At 43.6% G+C, this 19,900-nt stretch overlaps 1 protein-coding gene across 1 annotated transcript in view; it reads right to left on the reverse strand.

Moving 5' to 3' along the window:
* Positions 1–94: 94 nt before the first annotated feature.
* The window catches only part of Mgat4a (alpha-1,3-mannosyl-glycoprotein 4-beta-N-acetylglucosaminyltransferase A), a 96,942-nt gene continuing 77,136 nt past the window's right edge, over positions 95–19,900 (reverse strand). Inside the window, exons 10-17 of the mRNA XM_058578298.1 lie at positions 19,735–19,849; positions 18,638–18,768; positions 16,431–16,538; positions 16,132–16,325; positions 13,635–13,713; positions 12,952–13,018; positions 5,788–5,900; positions 95–5,659 (exon numbers count right to left, since the gene is read on the reverse strand). Of these exons, the coding sequence (XP_058434281.1) occupies positions 5,633–5,659; positions 5,788–5,900; positions 12,952–13,018; positions 13,635–13,713; positions 16,132–16,325; positions 16,431–16,538; positions 18,638–18,768; positions 19,735–19,849 (834 nt within the window). The 3' untranslated portion in view covers positions 95–5,632. The remainder of the gene's footprint in view (positions 5,660–5,787; positions 5,901–12,951; positions 13,019–13,634; positions 13,714–16,131; positions 16,326–16,430; positions 16,539–18,637; positions 18,769–19,734; positions 19,850–19,900) is intronic.

A 19,900-nucleotide genomic window follows, 5' to 3' on the forward strand; every position in this document is an offset into this window, starting at 1 on the left:
GGTCTGACAGCAGGGCTTTACCCTTTTCAAAACACATAGGATCCACTCCTTGGTTCAGTGCTAATTTTATTAGAAGGAATCTTGAATCAGCACAGCTTTTTAAATCTCTTTATTTCAAATACACATGAACAGTTGTGGCACAGAGAAACAGTGATGAAAGGCACAGTCAACAGGACCAGTTATTAGGTTTTCAATTATAGCAGCAACTTGAAAATAAATATTCTTCCTTTAAAAATCCAATAGGTACCTAAAATATTACTACAAATATTAACCGTTCAACACATGAAGACATTAAGGAAAATATGTACATTTAGGAAGAAAAAAAAAAACATCTGGTACAACCTGGCAGAGATTGTTCAGGCAGCTTCTCCAAGGGATGCCTCCAGAAACATCCCCAAATGCAAAGACAGCCTTTCCAAGGAAATCGCTCTGAATGAGACATGCTTAGTTCTTCATTCCATGAAGGAAACACAACTGTTAGGCTTAGCAGACTTTTAAATCTTCCTTAGAAAACATCACTGGCTATACCGAAATGAAAGTATCAAATCTGCTGGCAGTGCATCTTACAGTACTATCGATATCCGCCATTTTTAAGGCTCAGAGAGAATGTCTTCAAGAGATTTTTACCAAAGTTGAACAGACATCGAGCACTTTGAACAAATAACAGGATGCTAATCAGGGTAAGGTACAAACCAACCTTTGATTCTGGGACAGCTGCTAATTACTAATACAGTGAAACACCTAGGAGCGAGCGGTACAAAAGAGCCTGCCTGACGTCTGAGGGTATTCCAGCGTTCACCACAGTCCTCACTCAGAGCCGTTAGCACCGCTGCTCTGGACATTGGACTGCAGCATTAACTGCAGGCACAATGCTCTGCCTCCTTCCCAGCTCACTCCACTGCCTTTTTTCCCTACAGTGCCAGGGGCAGGACCTGGGACCTGGCACACGCAAGCCAGTGCTCTACCCCGGAGCTGCACCCTAGCCCACCCTACTGTCTTTAACATCTCCTTCCTCTCAGTTCCAACAACCCAGAGCGCCAGCTTCTCCTCTGTCTGTTCTTTGACAATGGTCTGATTGGTGCCCAAACCGTAGAAGGGGGTGCCAAAAGTGGGAAGAGTTTAATATAACGATGACACAGGTTTGGGTGACAAACCCTCACTTGGCTGCTTTTCCTAACACTGCTTTAGTAGTCTTTTTAGCATTGTATGTTGACATGCATTAAAGAAATAAAGTAAGCATACTAGTTATCATAGCATATATCTGTTAAGATTAAGAATTTAAAATTTCACACTATCAAACTAAGTTTTACACATTATAAATACTGCTACATAGCTTGGAAAAGTTGCTTTTATAAAGGGATTGAGCTGGAAATCTAAGTTTCCTTTTAACACAAAGATGTGATTATGACACATTTGCAATCTTGAAAGTTTGTAGCTTCTAATTTCCTTATTCTTAAATCAAGGGTATGAGCACAAAAATTAATGGATAAACCAAACTAAAAGTGAACCCCATTTGCAATTAACGGCTTGAAAGCAGAGAGGTATTTTGGAAAACATTCTCAAAGTACAAAAATGGGGTTGGCACAAATAGGGTTTGATCTGTGCTAGGTAATAAAGTTTTGATTAAAAAAAATAAGTCCCTCACAACAATAAATTATGTAATCTCTACATACAGGAAGGAGTTATTTTTCTCTTAATTTGGTGTCCTGAAATACCACTGTTTTATTCTTTTGTATACTTCTGACAGGTTCAGAGCAGTCTATTCTAAATCATGAATATCTCACCTAGAAAAAAAGGCTCCTCACATTTCTATTCCTACAATCTTGTTCTAACAGTTCTTGTATAAAACATTACATTTTACCAACAAACTTCCAACAAAGACTGAGATCTCTGGCACAAAACATCCTAGCTGAGGCCCAGGACTAGAATTTGCTAGTAGAGACTATTCATGCACTTTTTTTTTTTTTTAACCAAGAAATACCCAACATTACTACAGACAATCAGTTACGAAGTCGTCTCCTCCTTACCTCTTCTAAATGACATACTCATTTTCTATTGCTGTACAGCAACTACCACAAATGTAGCAACCTAAAACTCCACCCATTTACTATCCTACAGTTCTGCAGGTCAGAAGTCACAGCAGACTCAATTTGAGTTCTCCGATTAGGGTCTCACAAAGCTGGGATTGAGGTGCTTGGCCAGGCTGGGTTCTTATGTGGAGACAAATCCATTTCCACGCCCATGTATGAGCTTGTGGCCCGAGTCAGTTCCTGTGGCTATAGGGCTGTACATCTCATTTTCTTCGCTGGCAGCCAAAGCCTCCCGGCTCCTGGAGGCTACCCGTATTCCTTCCCCTGTGACCCCCTCCACTCAGTTGCCTGGCGTTGGAGTTCTGCTTGGAGTCTATAACTTGGACTACCAGCCTTAGAAAACTGCTTTTAAAGGACTCAGGAGACTGGATTAGTCGCCCCCAGATAATCTTTTGCTACATAACATTACATAATCATGGATCATACAGTTCCACCCACACTCAAAGGGGAGGATATAATACAAGATCCCAGGGAGGGAGTCATTCTTAGAATTCTGTCTACTAAACACACTGCTATTAACCGGAGCGATCTCCCCAAACATGCTATTTTCATATCACCAAACTTCTTTGAGGGACAGTACTGTTGGGAGACAATTTTGGTTTTTGTTATTATGAAAGATTTAAAAGAAGTCTTTACAAATTTGCTCATGGCTTTTAAAATAACTGTACCTTCTAATTTTTTAGTTCAGCCGCTGATCTGAAAAGCTGTACAGAACCTTGGTTCAAAGACGTCTCTAAGGGTTGAATATATACATGTATGTCTATCCCGTCTGGATCCAAACCAAGAAAGCCTGGATCTTAGGTGCTAGAAATTGGTCCTTGACTTTTCTCTTTTCGCTCCAAATACTCATCATTTGCATTATAGCGTATGCCCATCTGCTTTTAACCCTGTCCTCAGAATCCTTTAATTCTGGTTTCTAAAGTGTTCACATTGTACTCCACACAGTAATGCCCATCAGAACTTTCTGCAATGATGGAAATGTTCTGTATCTCTAGGGCCAATGTAATAGCCACTAGTCACATGTGGCCACAAAGCACTGGAAACATTGCAAGTTCAACTGCAGAACTGAATTTTTTATTAATTTAAAAAGCTACTGTGCATCTAGTGACTAGTGCCTAGGCAGGCATGCACTGCTCAGGAGTCTGAATAGTTAACCTGGAATACACACCAGATGCCAATCCATGTCAGGTGGTGGGACTAACATATTAGTGACATCTTCCCCATTCATTATTTTGGTACAAGTGGTTCAGTGTCAAGTTCAGGTACTCCGGTTCCAAGTGTTCTTGGCCCTCTGCTACCCGTCAGGACCACCACTATAAATTCTTGCTTAGGGAAAGCAAGACTGCTCTCAGTTGCCTAGCAGAGGACCTGGTGGAAAGGAGGAGCAACTAACGCTGAGGCCAGGTGAGTCCACTGCTGCAGTGAAGGACAGACAGAGAGGAAATGAGGTGCAGGCTGGCTGCAGGAGCTCAGAGACGACACGTCAGTCACAACTAGGCAGGGAGATGCGTGTGCACGGTGGGAGGGTGAAAGGCCAAGGGAGCAGAGGGAGGGGAGAGGCTGGCACAGCTGGTTCACATGCTCAGAGGCGACCACACCTGCCATGTGCCGGACACATTCTAGAAACAGGGAACAAAGCCATGGGAGGAAGGAGAGTCTCCGTGAATGATGGAAAGGATTCCAGGAACTGGAGAGAGGAGCAGAGGCTGGGGTGGGGGCCGCGCTGGCTGGGCCCAGAGTCTTCAAGAAGCCCTAATGAGTAGCCCGGGGAGCTACAGCACTTTGTCCTAGGCTGGCTTTCCTTCTGAAGTCCCAGTTGCTACTGAGGAACCAGGGACCCTGGGGATCTCCATCTGCACAGATTTTTAGCTGCTTCAGTAGTGGTTCAGAATGCCAAGCTGGTGCCAACATTTACAACAAAAGGCAAGTCCCTGTTTTGAAAGAAATTTGCTGATAGGCTCTGCGATGGGGAATTTAAAAACTTCAACTGAAATGTGACATCAAATCCTGGGCCACATGGTAGGTTTGCTGACCAAGGAAACTAAACATTCTACAACAGAGTGGGACAACAGAACCTGATGGGCATTTCCCAGCTTCCCCTTCATCTGGCACAGCGAGGGCAGCATTGGACGCCATGCATCCCACATACTGGGCAGCAGTAAACTCCAGGCCAGAGGTCACCAGCTGTGGGACCTCTCACAGCCCTCAGCCTCGGCCAGGGCCACTCAGAAAGCTCAGGGGATCCACCTGTGCACACCTGCCACACACTGTAACCCCAGGTGGTTGGAGTGGCCTGGCTGGCTTGACAGCTCCTAACTGTTTGAAAGGGAAGTACTCTGTGGAGACCATCGATGGCTGAAGCCGGTGACACACTCTGCTGGCCGCAGTGATAGGATGTGGAACTGCCGCTGAAGGTGATGAATGCTTCTGGAAACAGGTCAGATCACAATGCAGCAGAATAAAGCATTCTGGGAAAACACAACTGCTATACTACCTTTTGCCACAAATCTATATAATAATTTTGTTTTTCTTTAAAATTATACACATTATGACCCATACAATAGCATTACCTAAAAACACTAACTCAGAAATGAGAGCAGATATAAAAGGTTCAACAAGAAAAGAGAATGCATCTAATTCATGGATTACAGACAAAGATTAAAAAGGAAGGAAGGGTCTGCCACCTTCCCTACCAGAGACTTAGCGAGCGAGTCCGTGGCGATTCAGGTTGGCGCCGTCACACCCGCACACTGAGAGTCCTCAGACTGATTTTCTGTGGCTACATACCACACGCAGTACAGTAAAGCAACCCTCAAGAAGGATGTTGGTCTTTAAAATCTTGGCTTTAAGGAATGACAAATGCCTTTGAAAATATTTTGTTTAGAATCGCTGTGATTATAAAAGTACTTCAGTTAAGAAATCCATCTATAATCAATCTTAAATGGCAGTGCATTTGAAAAATGGCATTGATTTGTAATGTTTGCATTTTGAAAGAAAAATATAGAAAGAACTTAAAAAAGCAAGGTAACTGGTTCTCAAAAAAAGTATTGATTCAAAAATTTACTGCACAAAAATATGTACTCCTTAAGTGTTTCTAATAAATTAATTCCATACATTTTATGTATATTTATATATTTATATATAATCCCTGATAATCTATAAAAGAGGGTCTATAATAGTAAAATAAATGAACTTCAAAAGTACCCCCTTCATAAAATGTATTTAACATTAGTTTTCTCAAATTTAAGGAATGTAACAATATGTACAACTCGTATGTATTAGTATAATACCAAAACAGTACAAGTCCTATTAACAGGCTGTCATAATTGTAAAATGTTTGCATCAAGTTAAAATTGGAGAAGAGCATAGTTCAAATAATACAATTATCTTCGGGAGATTCGCTTTCCAAGTGGAAACAGCAGTCGTCTTATCTACAGTAGATTCACAGAGGTAGTGTTCAAGTTTGGAAAAAAAAAAAAAGGTACATGCTTAGCTATCTTTAACAGAGTCACCAGGAAAAAACGTGTTGGTTTCTTAGATGATCAATTAGTGATTTTTTTAATATGAATCTGAAACACAAAATAGTGAAAAGTATAAGGCAGTTAGTTAATGCTCAACTCCAAAAAGGCCTTACATGAAATATCAAACTAATAAAAACTCAGTATCTAAGTGGTTTCCCTGATTAGTGTATTCTTACCTCGTTAAGAATGGCCCAAACAGCAGAGTTCTGAATGACTGACAGGCGAAAGGCCGAGATGGGGTTGAGGCTAGGATCTACCATTCCCTCCGCGACACCGTTCTCAAACTTTCCTTCAAAACAAAAATCAATATTTGCTGGACAGTCTGTGATAGCCACACATGAAACATCCCTGACTGAAGACGGGACAGGAATCCACCAAAATGTTTCTGTCCAGTGTCTCTAGTCAGGGCCTGGATGTCTTTCCCTACTCTCCTCCTTTCACTCAGCTTTAAGAGTTTTCAAGTAGGGTATGCTTAAAGACATTGGAAGAAACCTATTTAATTAGGTAGAACTATACTTTTGTTTAAATTAAAAAACAAAACAAAAATGTGTGTTCCTGCATCACCAACATTTTAGCAAATTGTGACTTGGAAAAACCTACGTGACTCCGTCTGATTGCCTTCAAGGTTAAGTCAGGCATAACAAACCTCAGTGTTTGAATCAGGTCAAGAACACAGGCTGGCCTTGAGCAGGGGCTCAAGACACATGTGTTCTTTCAAGGACTTGTCTGGAAGGGGCTGTGAAGGAGCACCTCATCTACAGTGTCGATTTTTAATGCCACCAGAAATGACAAGCTGAAATGGCTCTCCTAGAGAAGGAGTGAAGCCAGGATCTTCTGTCAAGGGGACATGTTCACTATTAAATTTTTCTTGCTGTAAGGAATACCTTCACAAAAAAAACAAAAAAACACAGCATGCTTTCACAAGTGATGAGAAAATGGTTCCTTCAGGGTCAAAGTCATTTTAAGCCAAGGGCTGGCAAATGTTCTCCATAAAGGGCAGTCTCTGTGAGCCACCAGGAAAACTGAGGAAAGGAGGCAGGTACTAATATAAAAAGAAAAAACTCCCACAAATTCTTCATTGATGAAATTCAATATATAATAACAAGCATAATTTTTGTATACTATGGGTGTTCTAAGGAGGATTTTGAAATATAGAAATTTCTTTTTTACTAACACAGAGGTCCCAAATCACTGCTGGACCTGTAGTATGGGAAACCTACCTACTGTAAATGTGAATGGTAACTTTTGAAAGCACAGAAGTGCATTAAGAGTGTGATATTAAGAGTTCAAACAATGTTCACTGTCATCAAAGTGACTTGACTGCAACATTAGTTTGGCTGAATTCCTAAGAAGCATCATCAAGGCTGCAGCAAACACTGACTTTCAAAGCGATGATGATGGTGGAGGGCAGTTCTACTCTGGAAAAATATCAGTCTTGGTACTGAGCTCAAAATAACTGCAGATGAACTTGCCCACTGCTGAGTCAATGAACTGCTGCAGTTAGGACAAGCCAGAATATTCCGTTCCCGTGCCTGCCAAAGTGTCACAGAACTGACCCCGGCCAAATCCGTAAGAGCAAATGAAGCTCACTGCTGACACTTTGGCTCAATGACACATGACAGATTCAAATATTTTCTGCAAAGTATCTGGCTGGTGAATATTAGAATCAATAACCACAGACTTTAGGCACCACATATTTCCATGAGCTCTGTAAATTAATGCAGCTAAGCAGCCTTCTCCTCCCACGTATTTTAACCACCATTTGTTACAACTTAGTAGATTCCACTTCAGGTTGAACTGGATTTGTGTTTTCGTAACTGTGTGAAAACATTCTTGCCTGTGGTTGTTCCCAACAGACTAATCCTGAGGAACAGCTCTTCAGTCACTTTGACTCCAAGCAACAACTCAGCAGTGCTGGGGACACCTGTCAACCATCAGGGTCCACGTAAACCACTCAAAGCCACTTGCTTTGCTTTGTTTTTTTTTTTTAAGATTTTTTTTAAAATACTTTTTTAGTTGTCAATGGACTTTATTTATTTACATGCAGTGCTGAGAATCGAACCCAGTGCCTCACACATGCTAGGCCATCGCTCTGTCACTGAGCCACAACCCAGCCCTAGCTTAGCTTCTTGACTAAGGACGTTGCTCCCAGTGTCCTTGACTCTTTAAGAAGCTGTTTTTGCTGAAAACCTCATTGTCGTAAATGAGTTAATTTTCTCTGCACACATTTATTTGGCTGCTGCAATTAGACATGATTTAATTAACTCACAATTGATAAGTGGTTTTTCTCGCTCGGTTAACAAGCTGCTTGAAAACACTTTGGTAATAGCATCATTTCTTTTCAATTTTGTCAAGAAATTCTGCCATAAGACATTCTGTTTTAAATTTTCTAATTTTTTGACCACACTCTCCCCGGGCAGTTGGGAATCCTGCTGGGCTGAGTCTGAGACACACAGCACAATGCCCACCATGACCTGCCACTTAATTTTGCCTGATGCCCCACATTCCAGTGAGTTCAAAAGCACAATGCTGAACGTCCTCGTCTTGGCACCATGGGAAGCACTGGCAGTCCGTTTTTAGTTACACACTTTGGTGACAGGTGTGGCACGTGCAACTGTTTACAAATGCTTCCTGGTGTCTAGAACACTGAGCTGGGGCACAACCAGCGAAGCACGGCCCTCATGGCTGCTGCACGTGCTCACTCATGGCCAAGGCACTCGCAGACAGACCCAAGCAATGGCATGGCTGTGCTCTGCCTGACTTCCTGGGAGGTGAAATCTGAAGTTTATTTGTTCTGCATGTCACACTTTATTCTATTTTTTAACTACTTAAAAATGAAAATGAAAACAAACATTCTTAGTTCATGGGCCACTCAAAAACAGACAGTGGGCCAGATCTGACTGCCGAGCTACCTGCAAGGGACCGACAGACTACCAGTATGCCAAGGCACACCAAACCCACGGCAGGTGACGACTACGCTGGTTCCTACAGTAAATGGTGGACTTGTAAGCTACAGTAAATGGTGGACTTGGAAGCTTACAAGTCCACCATTAATTCAAAAATTAATAATAAGCTTATTTCATAAAAGTCTGTCTACACTTTGTGCTGGATGGGGGTCGAGTATGTGTGACATACAAGGATTACTGAGTACTGAACGGGGCAGGGGATTCAGAGTTGAAAACTACAGTGCAACTTGGAGCATTTTAACTAAAGCAACATCTAACACCATTTCCTGATGAGCTCATTTCTTTAGAAAATTAATGACCAAAGCAGCAGGAAGATGGAAAGAAAGAACAGAGCCACACGCTCACCCATGGAAACCCACACAGGAACGCAACCACACAGATGAATGTCACGCAAGGGGACATTCATCCCTCTCCAGTTCATGGGCCACTAGAGAGGGATGTTCGTATCATAATTTTAAAGGATGTACTGTGCATTTGCAGATCTGTGCGTGGAATACTTCTGTAAGGAACAAGCACCGCAAGACCTGCTGCTGAAGCCCTGGGTACAACAGGCAGGAGAGGAGGAAGCACAGTCGGTTTTTAAACTGGCCTTTGGAACCATGGGCCAGCCTTCTTTTCAAACAGCAAAATTAGCCTCTGTCTGAAACCCAACTATCCACAAGACTGAAAGATGGAAAGAAGGAAAAAGTGAAGGAGGAGATCACCAGAGTGACTAGAATCTGGCACTGGAGTCCGGGCTCCTGGCACTAGAAGGGACACAGGACTGCTAGGTCCTGCAGTCTGTAGGCTCCTCCTGCCCCGCCCTGGCAGGGCCCTTGCCCTCTTCCACCGTTTCTCTGCAGAAGGCTCCTCTGCCTTCTCAGAACTTGAACCACTGAAATAAATAGTATTTCTTCCATCAGACCACTGTCCTCTTCAGGTAGCCAGCAGGGGCTCACCAACTGCCAGTGGACACCCTGTGATTTCCCACAATGCCTTCGGGCAGTCTGATCCCTCTGGATTCAGGCCCCTCTGCAGGCCACCCTGGGCACTGGCTCCCGCCTGAGGGGGCCCCTCTGTACTCTTTCCTGGCTCTCCTTGGTGAGTGTCCAGCTGGGCTCCAGGGTGGCCTGCACATAGCCATCGTCCTCCACTTTTTTACAACCCACTTCTCTACCACAGTCCATGGCGCCCTTAGCCTTGAACTTTCCCAAGTTCTGTTCTAAATTGGGCCCCTGAGGGAAGGCTGAGGAGTGCCCTGTCCTTCTGGTCTGCCTCTACCAGGGCAAAATCTGCACCTCACCCTGCCCCCACCATCTCCGGCAGGGAGAACACCCCTCTAGTTAGAGTGACACCTGCTTTGTGAGCGGAGTGCTGACTGTGACAGCCTTTGGTATTCTGGGATCACTTCCCAGTGTGCTAGTGACGTGGCTTTCTGGCTGCCAAGCCGTGCGGGTGGCCTACTGGTCCCTGCTGAGCAGCAGAGTGGGGGCCAGGGTGGGTCAGCCGTATGCACACAGCCAGCATGACCTACTATCACGCAAAGCCCGCCACACAGGCACAGGGCCTGAGGCATGCCCACTGTTGTCCTTCGGTGGCCAGGCCTGGGCAAGGTATGGACATCTGCTGCAGGAGCCGCTGCACACAAGGCTAACAGCATTACTATCTTTCCAAACCCTACTTAGCATAAACTTGGACCAACAGCATTGATACATTTTTCAAACCCTAATTAAGGTGGACCAGCAGCAGTGAACGGAGGGCACACTGGGCGGGTCCTCTCGGCACCGCAGGAGTCCTGCTCCTGTTCTTCAATGCATCCTGCCCTTACACTCGTCCTCCTGCTCTGTGGACTCAATCTTCAAATTCACGGGAACCCAGAAAGAAGAGGAAACTGAAGATGAGCTGCCGGGGTCTCTGCCACACTGGAGGGCGTGGCCTGCCAGTAAGAGCGCGGCACTTCCGCTGCCTGCACTTGTGCAGACCCCTCCTGTGGGCAGCAGCAGGGAGGGAATCCCGTTTCCTCTCAAAACCCTGGTTTCACAGGAACAAGGAGGTCGAACAAGGGTGACAGCCAGGCCCAACCTTGTTACCCAAAATGCCTGGGTCTGAGCTTCCATCTCTATCCCATGAGTGGAGGTTGGGTAGAGACTGGAGCTGCTCTCGTCTAGAACAGAGTTGGCGACAATGACAGTGGCATCCAAGAACAGACCACGGCCCTGACCTAGCAGCTGGCAGGAGAGCCCTGCGCTCTGGGCTGCACCTGGCAGAGCAGACCTCCTACCAATGAGCACAGGCAGGGAAGTGACAGAGGGCCTGGTTCAGTACTGCAGACCGAGGACACTGGAGGTTTAGTAGATTCCCATGAATAAGAGCTTCTCACGTACACCCCCGCCCCCGCCCCAGGACAATCTTGAGTTTTAAACACTTTTTTTTAATGATTTCACCAGCTACAGCTGTTTGTCAGGGAAGGTCTGTTAGGCACTCACACCACTACTCACTGCAGCGCACGCCTTACAGGAGAGTTTTTTATACTCAGATGACAAATATCAAACGCTCTTTATTTCTGAGGGGCTTTTCAGTTACACGAGGTCCTCAGTTTGACAACTCGTAAGCTCTCTTCAGAGTCTAAGTACACGTGAGCTCATGGTATAGGCGGTCACTGTCTTCAAATTTCTGCAGCGCTATTAAATACACGTCTCTGTTTCCTATGCTGCTTTCATAATCTAGAACAACTCTCAAAACTTAAATAACTGGTAGGTAACAGGGGTCAAAAATGTCTTGGATACTCAACTAGTTTTGCATACATGTCTAGAGATGGCCTGCGCATGAAGATAACTAGCGTCATCCTGCCTGCCAAAACCACAGGGATACCACTTCGGGGGGAGCCCTTCCTCAGCTGGGTGACATATACCACAGGTAACTGCTCTAGGGGGCGCCCGAGGAAGGCCTCGCCCTCCAGACCTACAGGCCAACTGGCCAACCTTCTCCCTTCCTGTGTGGTGTGGCACTGGGAGGTGGTGCAGCCGCCAGGTGGTGGGGCCTAATGAAGCATGGAACTGTTTTAAAATGAAATGTCTCCTCATTCACTGAATCAGCATCTACCAAGTGACAGGAGACACAGGGACAATGTGGTGGACCATCTACTGTTTTTAACAACACCTCTGAGCATAGGCAGCTACCCAGACTGATCCCACTGAATTTTCCCCTCTCCCCAGGGTGACAGAGAGGAGCTATGAGAGGGTCACACAGCAGAGGCACGGGGCGCCATATGACACAGAGGAGGAGTGCTGAGCTGGTGAGGGAGGGAGCTGCAGGGTGGGCCTTGCGTGTCCCCCCAAGGCCAACATGCTCCAGGTTTGGTCTCCAGCTCTGTCATTCCTGGGAGGTAATGGGACAGTTAGTTGGTGGGGCTTAGTGGAAGGAAGTTAGGTCACAGGGAGTGTGCCCCTGAAGGGGACATTGGGACAGCCATCATTTCCCAGTCTCTCTCCCTGCTTCTCTATCACACACTCCCACCATGACTAATGCCTCCGCCATAGGCCCTAAAGCAATAGGCCAACCAACCATGGAGAGAAACCTACAAAACTGTGAGTCAAACAAAAATGTTCTCTTTCTAAGGTGATTTCCACAGGTGTTTTGTCATAGCTACAGAAAACTAACAGAAGTGAGGGGGCATTCATCAGGAGGAGAAACCACAAAGGATCAGTTGAGGCAGTGTCCTCGGTCTGCAGGAAACAGCTACACGGCTGCACATAGGGCAGGAGGCACTGACTGGAGGAACAGCAGCCTCGGGTCTGGAGATACAAAGACTAAGAGGAAGGAAACAGGAAGTGAAGGGGGATAGGGGATAAGGACTCTGACAGGGGAGAGTCACTGAAGATTCTGCCAAGGTCCACACTGTTGTCAGGACCATCACTGAGGTGACCAACACAGCCCCAGCTCTGAGATAGACACAGAGGGCACAGGGCATCCTCATAGATGGGGCAATTTGGGGCTCTCAGGTAGGGAGAGGGGGTGTAGAGCATGACTCCAAAGGAGAAGTTCAGCAACCAGATGAACAAGGACAGCAATGGCCAGTGAAGAAATGCCGGTGTTACAGGTGCTCAGAACAGGTGGCGATGGCCGCCCAATGTCTCTGGCCATCTCCACACAGACCTGAGGCTCAGTAGCAGAGTTCGACCAATAAGAGACAAAGGGCAAGAGGCAGTGGCCGCAGACTCGCTGTCAGTGAGGACCAGCAATGACATGGCCCGTGGGGGGCAGTGAAGGTGCCTTTGATGCCAAACCCACACTGCTAATCTCCATCTTAAGTTGTTTAACAGCTAATAAGAGTTTGAAATTACTTTAGGAATAGGTTCAGAAAAATAAAAGACATTGTACTAAAGTAGGTATTACCTATTCTGAAATAGCCATCTTCTAATCGTTTGTCTTTGGTTTCTTTGCTTATTTCCAAACCTTCTCTCTGAAATAAAACCAAAGTATTAATTTACAAGTAATTGCTTCTATTGAAAATAGACATGAATCATGAAAATGTCTTCACAAACTCAAGTGGCACTTGGGGCGCAGCTCTCTCCAGAGAGCAGTGTCAGTCACCAAAAAACTGATCAGTAAAGGTGCTTTGTTTACCCATCATCTGAATCTGGATATAAAATATTGATGGCTGGAAAATTAGACACTAAATCTTGTACAGCAGTCAAGAACGTGTGTTGACTTGAAAGAAACCAGGTATTTCTAACAGAAAAATAAATTAATTTTGTATATTCACCAACAGGTACTTAAATGCCCAGTGGTATCTGGAGACTCAAAATAGAAACACCAAGTAAACACTGAAGTAAACAGTCTTTTTTTTCCCTAGAACAAATGTCCACATTATTTTCCAACAGAAAACAAAACAAAGGCTCTGTGAATGAGGACATGGGCCAATATGCTGGGGCTCCATATTTCAAGACAATTTTAGATCACCACCCACTGGAGTCCTACAGACAGGGAGTGTCTTTCATCTCATTAACAAGAACAGCCTCACACCAGGGCTAAAGGATCAACTCTTCGTAAAGGGAGAGAGGAAGGAATTGTTGTACCTTAAGTGGCAAAACTTCAACAGTTGTGTTGAGCAGAATATCTCCTGGATGCTCCTGGTTGCCACTGTGGAAAAGATAACTGAAATGCAGACAGAAGAATGTGTGTCGGTTATTAGAGAAAGTTTTCATAGGAAAAGTGCTAGTCACGGCAAGTTCAAAGACTAATTACAGCCAATACAAATAATTTCAGTATTAGGAGAATGAAACTAAAGAGAGCCTCTTCCAAACACCTGAACATCATGTGTCACTATTTCAAACATTTGAAAAATCATGAATTACTCAACATACTGAGATAAACCTAACACACACTTGGTGTGAGCATGACATCCTTATGCTCTGACATTCTCAGAACTAAATAGTGGGTATTTGTAAGTGTGGGAGGAATGGGACCAGACAGGAAGCAAGAAGTATATCTCAATACAAACCTAACTTAGGGTGAGTTGCAGTGACTGATTAAAAGTTTAGGCTTAGCAGTCACAGAGACCTGATCCCTTGAGTGACTTTCACTAGTTTTCTTAGTTTCTTCCACCTCCTACAGATATCCCCACCTTCCACTATTTCAAGGAGTTTATGAGAACCATCAAGAAAGCACCTGCGTGTTGAAAATAATCAGCCAGGTGTAAGTTACAGGTGATGACAGGATTGACAAAAGGATATTTGTAAACAAAAATCACCTGTGATATTTAAAATTATACCTATCATTTTCCCATGAGAAAGACCTGTGTGTGTGTGTGTGTGTGTGTGTGTGAGAGAGAGAGAGAGAGAGAGAGAGAGAGAGAGAGACAGGGTCTCTGTTGGGGAGAGGGGGAAAGAGAGAGAGAGAGAGAGAGAGAGAGAGAGAGAGAGAGACAGGGTCTCTGTTGTCCAGAATGAACTCCTGGGTTTAAGTGATCCTTCCACCTCGGCACCCCACGTTGCTGGGGCTGCAGGTGGGGATGCTTTTCCAGAAGGCACCTTGGCTTGGAACACTGATCACACAACTACAGACCCTTCACTATCTGCTAAACAGGCCCAAGCTGGGGCGAGGGCAGCCACATTAAGAGCACGTGAATGTAATCTGGACTTAGACTGAGTCAGAGATGTTCACCAGGTGACAATTCACTGCGGAACAACTCCAAACCAACCAGAAGTTTAGCAATGGATGAAGGAATTGATGGGGTGTTAAGTGGTCACTGAAATGCTCAGGACAGACTGGAACAGAAAAATATACAATACAAAAATTACCCATGGACTCTGACCCAAAGCAGAAGCATACAGGAGTACCAATAAAAACAATGTGCCAACCCAGCCATGATGGTGGCTTTGGGGTAGGGATTTTTTTTTTTCTGACTCTTCACACTTTTAAATTTTTTAATAAGGAACACATATGCAATCTGGAAATATTTTTATAATGTATCATTTCTATAATGACGACTACAACCCTCCCCTTAGCAAATAATGCACTGCAGGGATCAGGGAGTGGTTCCTTTTCTCTGTCCTAGGACCGGTGGGCTCCATACTCAGTAGGAAATTCATATCACCACAATTCCAGAAGAACTGTGTCACTACATTATATTGTCCTCTCAACCACGTGAATGTAACTGACAGAGGGTTATTGCAAAAATACTGGCTGTAAAGAAATTTAACCTCCAATATGTAATTTCTTTATCAGATTTTTGATGGACACTTTTTCATTTGCTAAATATTATATTATGTATAGAAAACAAATAGATGTATATATAACACACAATACATAGAATAACGTTTTCTTTTCCTGATTTCAAAAGCAAATTGCTCGCTGAGACTTCCACTTGGGAAGGCGAGATGCAGGTAGCTTCCCTCTTCCTCCCTCTAAACCCAACTGAAGCCCTGGACTCTGTCAGACTTGAGAAGACCAGGGCAGCGAGAGAATGACAGCCTGTGAGGGATCAGGGGGCCAGGGAACAACAGGCTGAACGGTAGGTTTTCTTTCAACTAATACGCTCTAGACTCAGAGCCAGAGAAGCCAGCAACCTGGAAATGCCACCAGGATCAGAAGCAAAAGTCCCCCAAAGGCTGCTGTCGGCCTAAGGATGAGGAGGAGCACAGCCCAGCAAGATAACCTTCAGACCCAAACACGGAAGAGTGCTGCAAAGGCTGAGCAAGAGCTGGCCTTCCACACTCACCAGGCCATGCCACAGGGCTCCACGGCCACCTAGGGGTGGCACGCCAGGCAACGGCACAGGAGAACAGGGACAAGGCTCACCTGCCCCAGCCAGCCAGTCGGCATCAGCACAGGTCTAGTGGGGCCACCCTATCAGGGAGTGCCTTCCCTCTGCAGGTGTCAATAAAACAAACCAGAGAACCACACTGCCACCTGATGGGGAGCAGCTCCCCTCCCTGCAGGAGCCACGCTGGAGGAAGCCGCCCAAGCGAAATGTTTAAAGAAGACTCAGTCTCATAACATTATGCCCAAAACGTCCAGTTTCCTATTTTAAAAAAGCACTCATTGCATCAAAAACAAGAAACAGTCGCTGACCTTTCTACATTGACTGGCTTATCAAATTTGAACAAGATGTAGTCTCCAGCTATTGGGGTGATGGCCCAGAAGAAATCCTCCCCCATGTACGTTTTCTCCAGTGTGTGTCCTTGGTAAACCTTCAAGGAAGTAGACACCTCGGCAGGAGGGTTGACATGGATCTTGAGAAGTAATGGTTTCATGTAATCTTTATCCTAGCAGGAAAGAGATACGCCATTAAACAACACATGCAGAAAATTACCAGCTATACACTGAACAACAAATGATACATCATGAGAAAATCAAATCAAATCACTAACCGTGAGTTTCTGGATTTTTCCCGACAGTGATGAGTGCAGACCAACGTGCTGGAAAAGGGATGGTCTGAAGCGAATGCGTAGGTTTGCTTTCTGTCTATCACAATGTTTCTAAATATTAAAAAAAAAAAAAAGTACTATTGTTACATGATAAAGTGAGACCTTGTCTTTATCTGGAAAAATGAGAAGTCCTTTAGAAGAACATTAAAATCACAATTCCAGGGCATGTGATTTTTATGGTCCTCTTTGAGGTGTGAAGAGATTGCTGCACACCTGACAAAAGGCCACGATCCAGGTTTTAAAAATGGCAACAATAGGGGCTGAGGATGTGGCTCAAGTGGTAGCACGCTGGCCTGGCATGCGCGGGGCACTGGGTTTGATCCTCAGCACCATATAAAAATAAAATAAAGATGTTATGTCCACCGAAAATTGAAAAATAAATATAAAAAAATGGTAACAATAAGCCCAGCTAAGGGAAGAGCAGAGGGCTGGTTTCACCCATCCTTCAAGGCAGGTCAATAAAGATTTAATTTTGAAGGTTAAAATGCACCAACTTTGGAGGTTCCAAAATATCTTCAAATCAGGTAATATAATAAAGAATTTGCCAAATATATATTTTTTTTATTTGTGTTCTTTATTTTTTCTTTTTTTTTAATTGGTTGTTCAAAACATTACAAAGCTCTTGACATACATATTTCATACATTAGATTCAAGTGGGTTATGAGCTCCCATTTTTACCCCAAATACAGATTGCAGAATCACATCAGTTACACATCCACATTTTTACATAATGCCATATTAGTAACTGTTGTATTCTGCTACCTTTCCTATCCTCTACTATCCCCCCTCCCCTCCCCTCCCATCTTCACTCTCTGCCCTATATACTGTTATTCATTTCTCTCCTTGTTTTTTTATTCCCATTCCCCTCACAATCTCAGATAATATAATAAAAAATCTGCAAGTACTAAGAGGCACACTGTTGGGAGGATGAAGATGGTGAACAGCTTTGTGTCCTATAATAAAAAATCCTGCAAGTCACACAGAAAATATAAGTTAAGGCCTATATCTTAAAAGTGGTTTGTTCAAATCAATTTATATGCTGAACTACTGTTAGAAAGTTCACAGATACTCCACTACTTCTCTGTGGTCCATGATTTGCTCTAAGAATTTATTGTTTGTGGGTTTTACTGTTGGTTTTTTAAACAAAGAGAACGTAACAATACCTCAAGGACCCCAGAAGGCAGAGTCCTAAAAACCTGCAGGCAGGATGATCAAACCTCCCAGGACACCGGCCTGAAGCCAGATTTCACAAACGCCAATTTGTTACAATGAATGATAAGGCAACCCTCTAACAACAGGGCTTAGAATATTCACTCAACATTATGTGTTACAATTGGTAAGAATTCTGTCATTTTTATATTTTGATTATGCTTACACCAAATACATAAAAAGTTGAAGAATTATTCCCCCAGAGGCATGATTCAAATCGGACAAGGAAATAGATGTATTTTTTTCCTTTTTAGTTGTAGATGGAAACAATCTATTTTTATTTATTTATTTTTATGCGGTGCTGAGGATCAAACCCAGGGCCTCACGAGTGCAAGGCAAGCATTCTACCACTGAGCTACAATCCCAGCCCTCTATTTACTTTTTATACTAAGAATTTTGGAAAGAATTTGCTGTCTGAGTGACTAAAGCAAAAGCTATCATTCACTTACTTATCTGCCACCCTCATCCCAAAGGTGAGCACACTGCTATGTTGCTTGCAGTCAGACACCAGAAGTGCCTTGACTTATTATTTTGGCATAGGTATTACTTCTATCTTATTCATTATTCCAGATAGAGTCTGATTTGTCCCCAAAGTATTTGGAAAATATGGATTGGCAGAGAATAAGAAGACAAACTGAAACACCCACAGGACAGGTGGGATCAGTATCAACAGCCAATAATAACAGAACAGAGAAAGGCCACTGTCCTGCGACAGGCTTCCCTGCTTCATGGGGTTTCCCAATATTTTAAAAGTCTTCGCAACATTGGAAATTTTCACCAATTTGAGAAAGACCACAAGCAGTGGAAACACCGCCTTCTCCCAGCTGCCTCATTCAACTGCTCACTGGCCAAATCTGGCTCCCCAAAACCCACAAAAGCCACATTCATTCAGAACAAAATAGAGTCGCAACTCCCACCCGCCTCCCGCAGAATTAACTTACTGCATCTTTTTCAGGGTTACAGACTTTGACCCAGAGAATGTGGTCCAGGAGCCAATCGATGGGTTTCTCCTTATAGAACATAAATATGAATTCTACGATCAGAGTGAGGTCTGGCGCTTGGAACATTTTACCTGAAAAGACACTTACAGTCAATAGCTGCAATAAAGAAACAGGTTATCAAAATCATAAGTGAAATCTGAACACTAAGTACATTGATCAAAACTAGTGCTCTCAGCTACAAATCCCCCTATCTCCCACTTGCACCATCAAGAACAGACAAACTCGCTCTAGCTAGGCATCTACTCGCTCAAGCTGTCACCTGGGTATAAACAGAAGTAGTGACCTCCTGACATTATTACAAAATCTATCACTACTGGCTCAAAGGAGTCAAAGAGCAAGTCAGAGTCTTCTTTCATGTCTTACTAAGATTCTTCCTATAAAGAAAGGAACAAGAGAGGTTTAGGTAAAAAGAAAATTATCTAAATCAATAAATAAAAAAAGAACAATGAAAAGGAATCCCAATTGTGCTTTTAATAAAACCTTCACAAGATGTTTCTGAATTTAAATAAGTTCTGAGTTGAGTGACCAACAAGGTCAGAGGCCCAGGCTCTAAGACCTAACTTTTTAAAATAACATAGGAAGTGAAATGTCTTCTTCTGAGTACTTTTTAAAAACATGTAAATTTCCTTCAAGTCTGAAACTTGAAGCATATTCTCTTCGTTGGATAATTTAGGAATATTAAACCTAAAAGGTCTTAAATGAGCACCCCAAGCAGTTAATGAAAGAAACAAAGTGATTAAAAAGGAACCCTCTCTGAATGCCAATCCTGGGGTGACAACGGAACTGCTGGGTGTCTGGAGAAGAAATCAGACATGCTCCTAGGATGGAGGCTGGCACGGTGTTGGTCTCTGGATACTCCAAACTCTGTCTGGGGCTGACTTTCATCTTTTCATACTAAGAAGCTAACATATGCTCAAAAACAATCCATTTCCATAGGGGGGAAAAAAGCAACTTTAGGATCAAAAAAAGCAATTGGTTTAAGATTCTGAGAATCAATTATTTTTCTGAAAAGTAGATAAATCTTATACTTTTCTTACCAATGAAGCCCAGCTGGGAAAATTCTAGAATCATCCATTCCTCAGAAGAAAGTTGGAGTGCAAAATTTTTTATAGTATTAAAATAATTCTGTTTGACAATAATGTCATCTTCAAGCTAGAGAAAATTGAACAATCATATTAATAACTCAAAAAATTAAGATTCAGA

This window comes from Marmota monax, unplaced genomic scaffold (assembly GCF_021218885.2).
Source record: "Marmota monax isolate L192 unplaced genomic scaffold, Marmota_monax_Labrador192_F-V1.1 WCK01_AAM20220418_F8-fsc00210, whole genome shotgun sequence".
Taxonomy (NCBI): Eukaryota; Metazoa; Chordata; class Mammalia; order Rodentia; family Sciuridae; genus Marmota; species Marmota monax.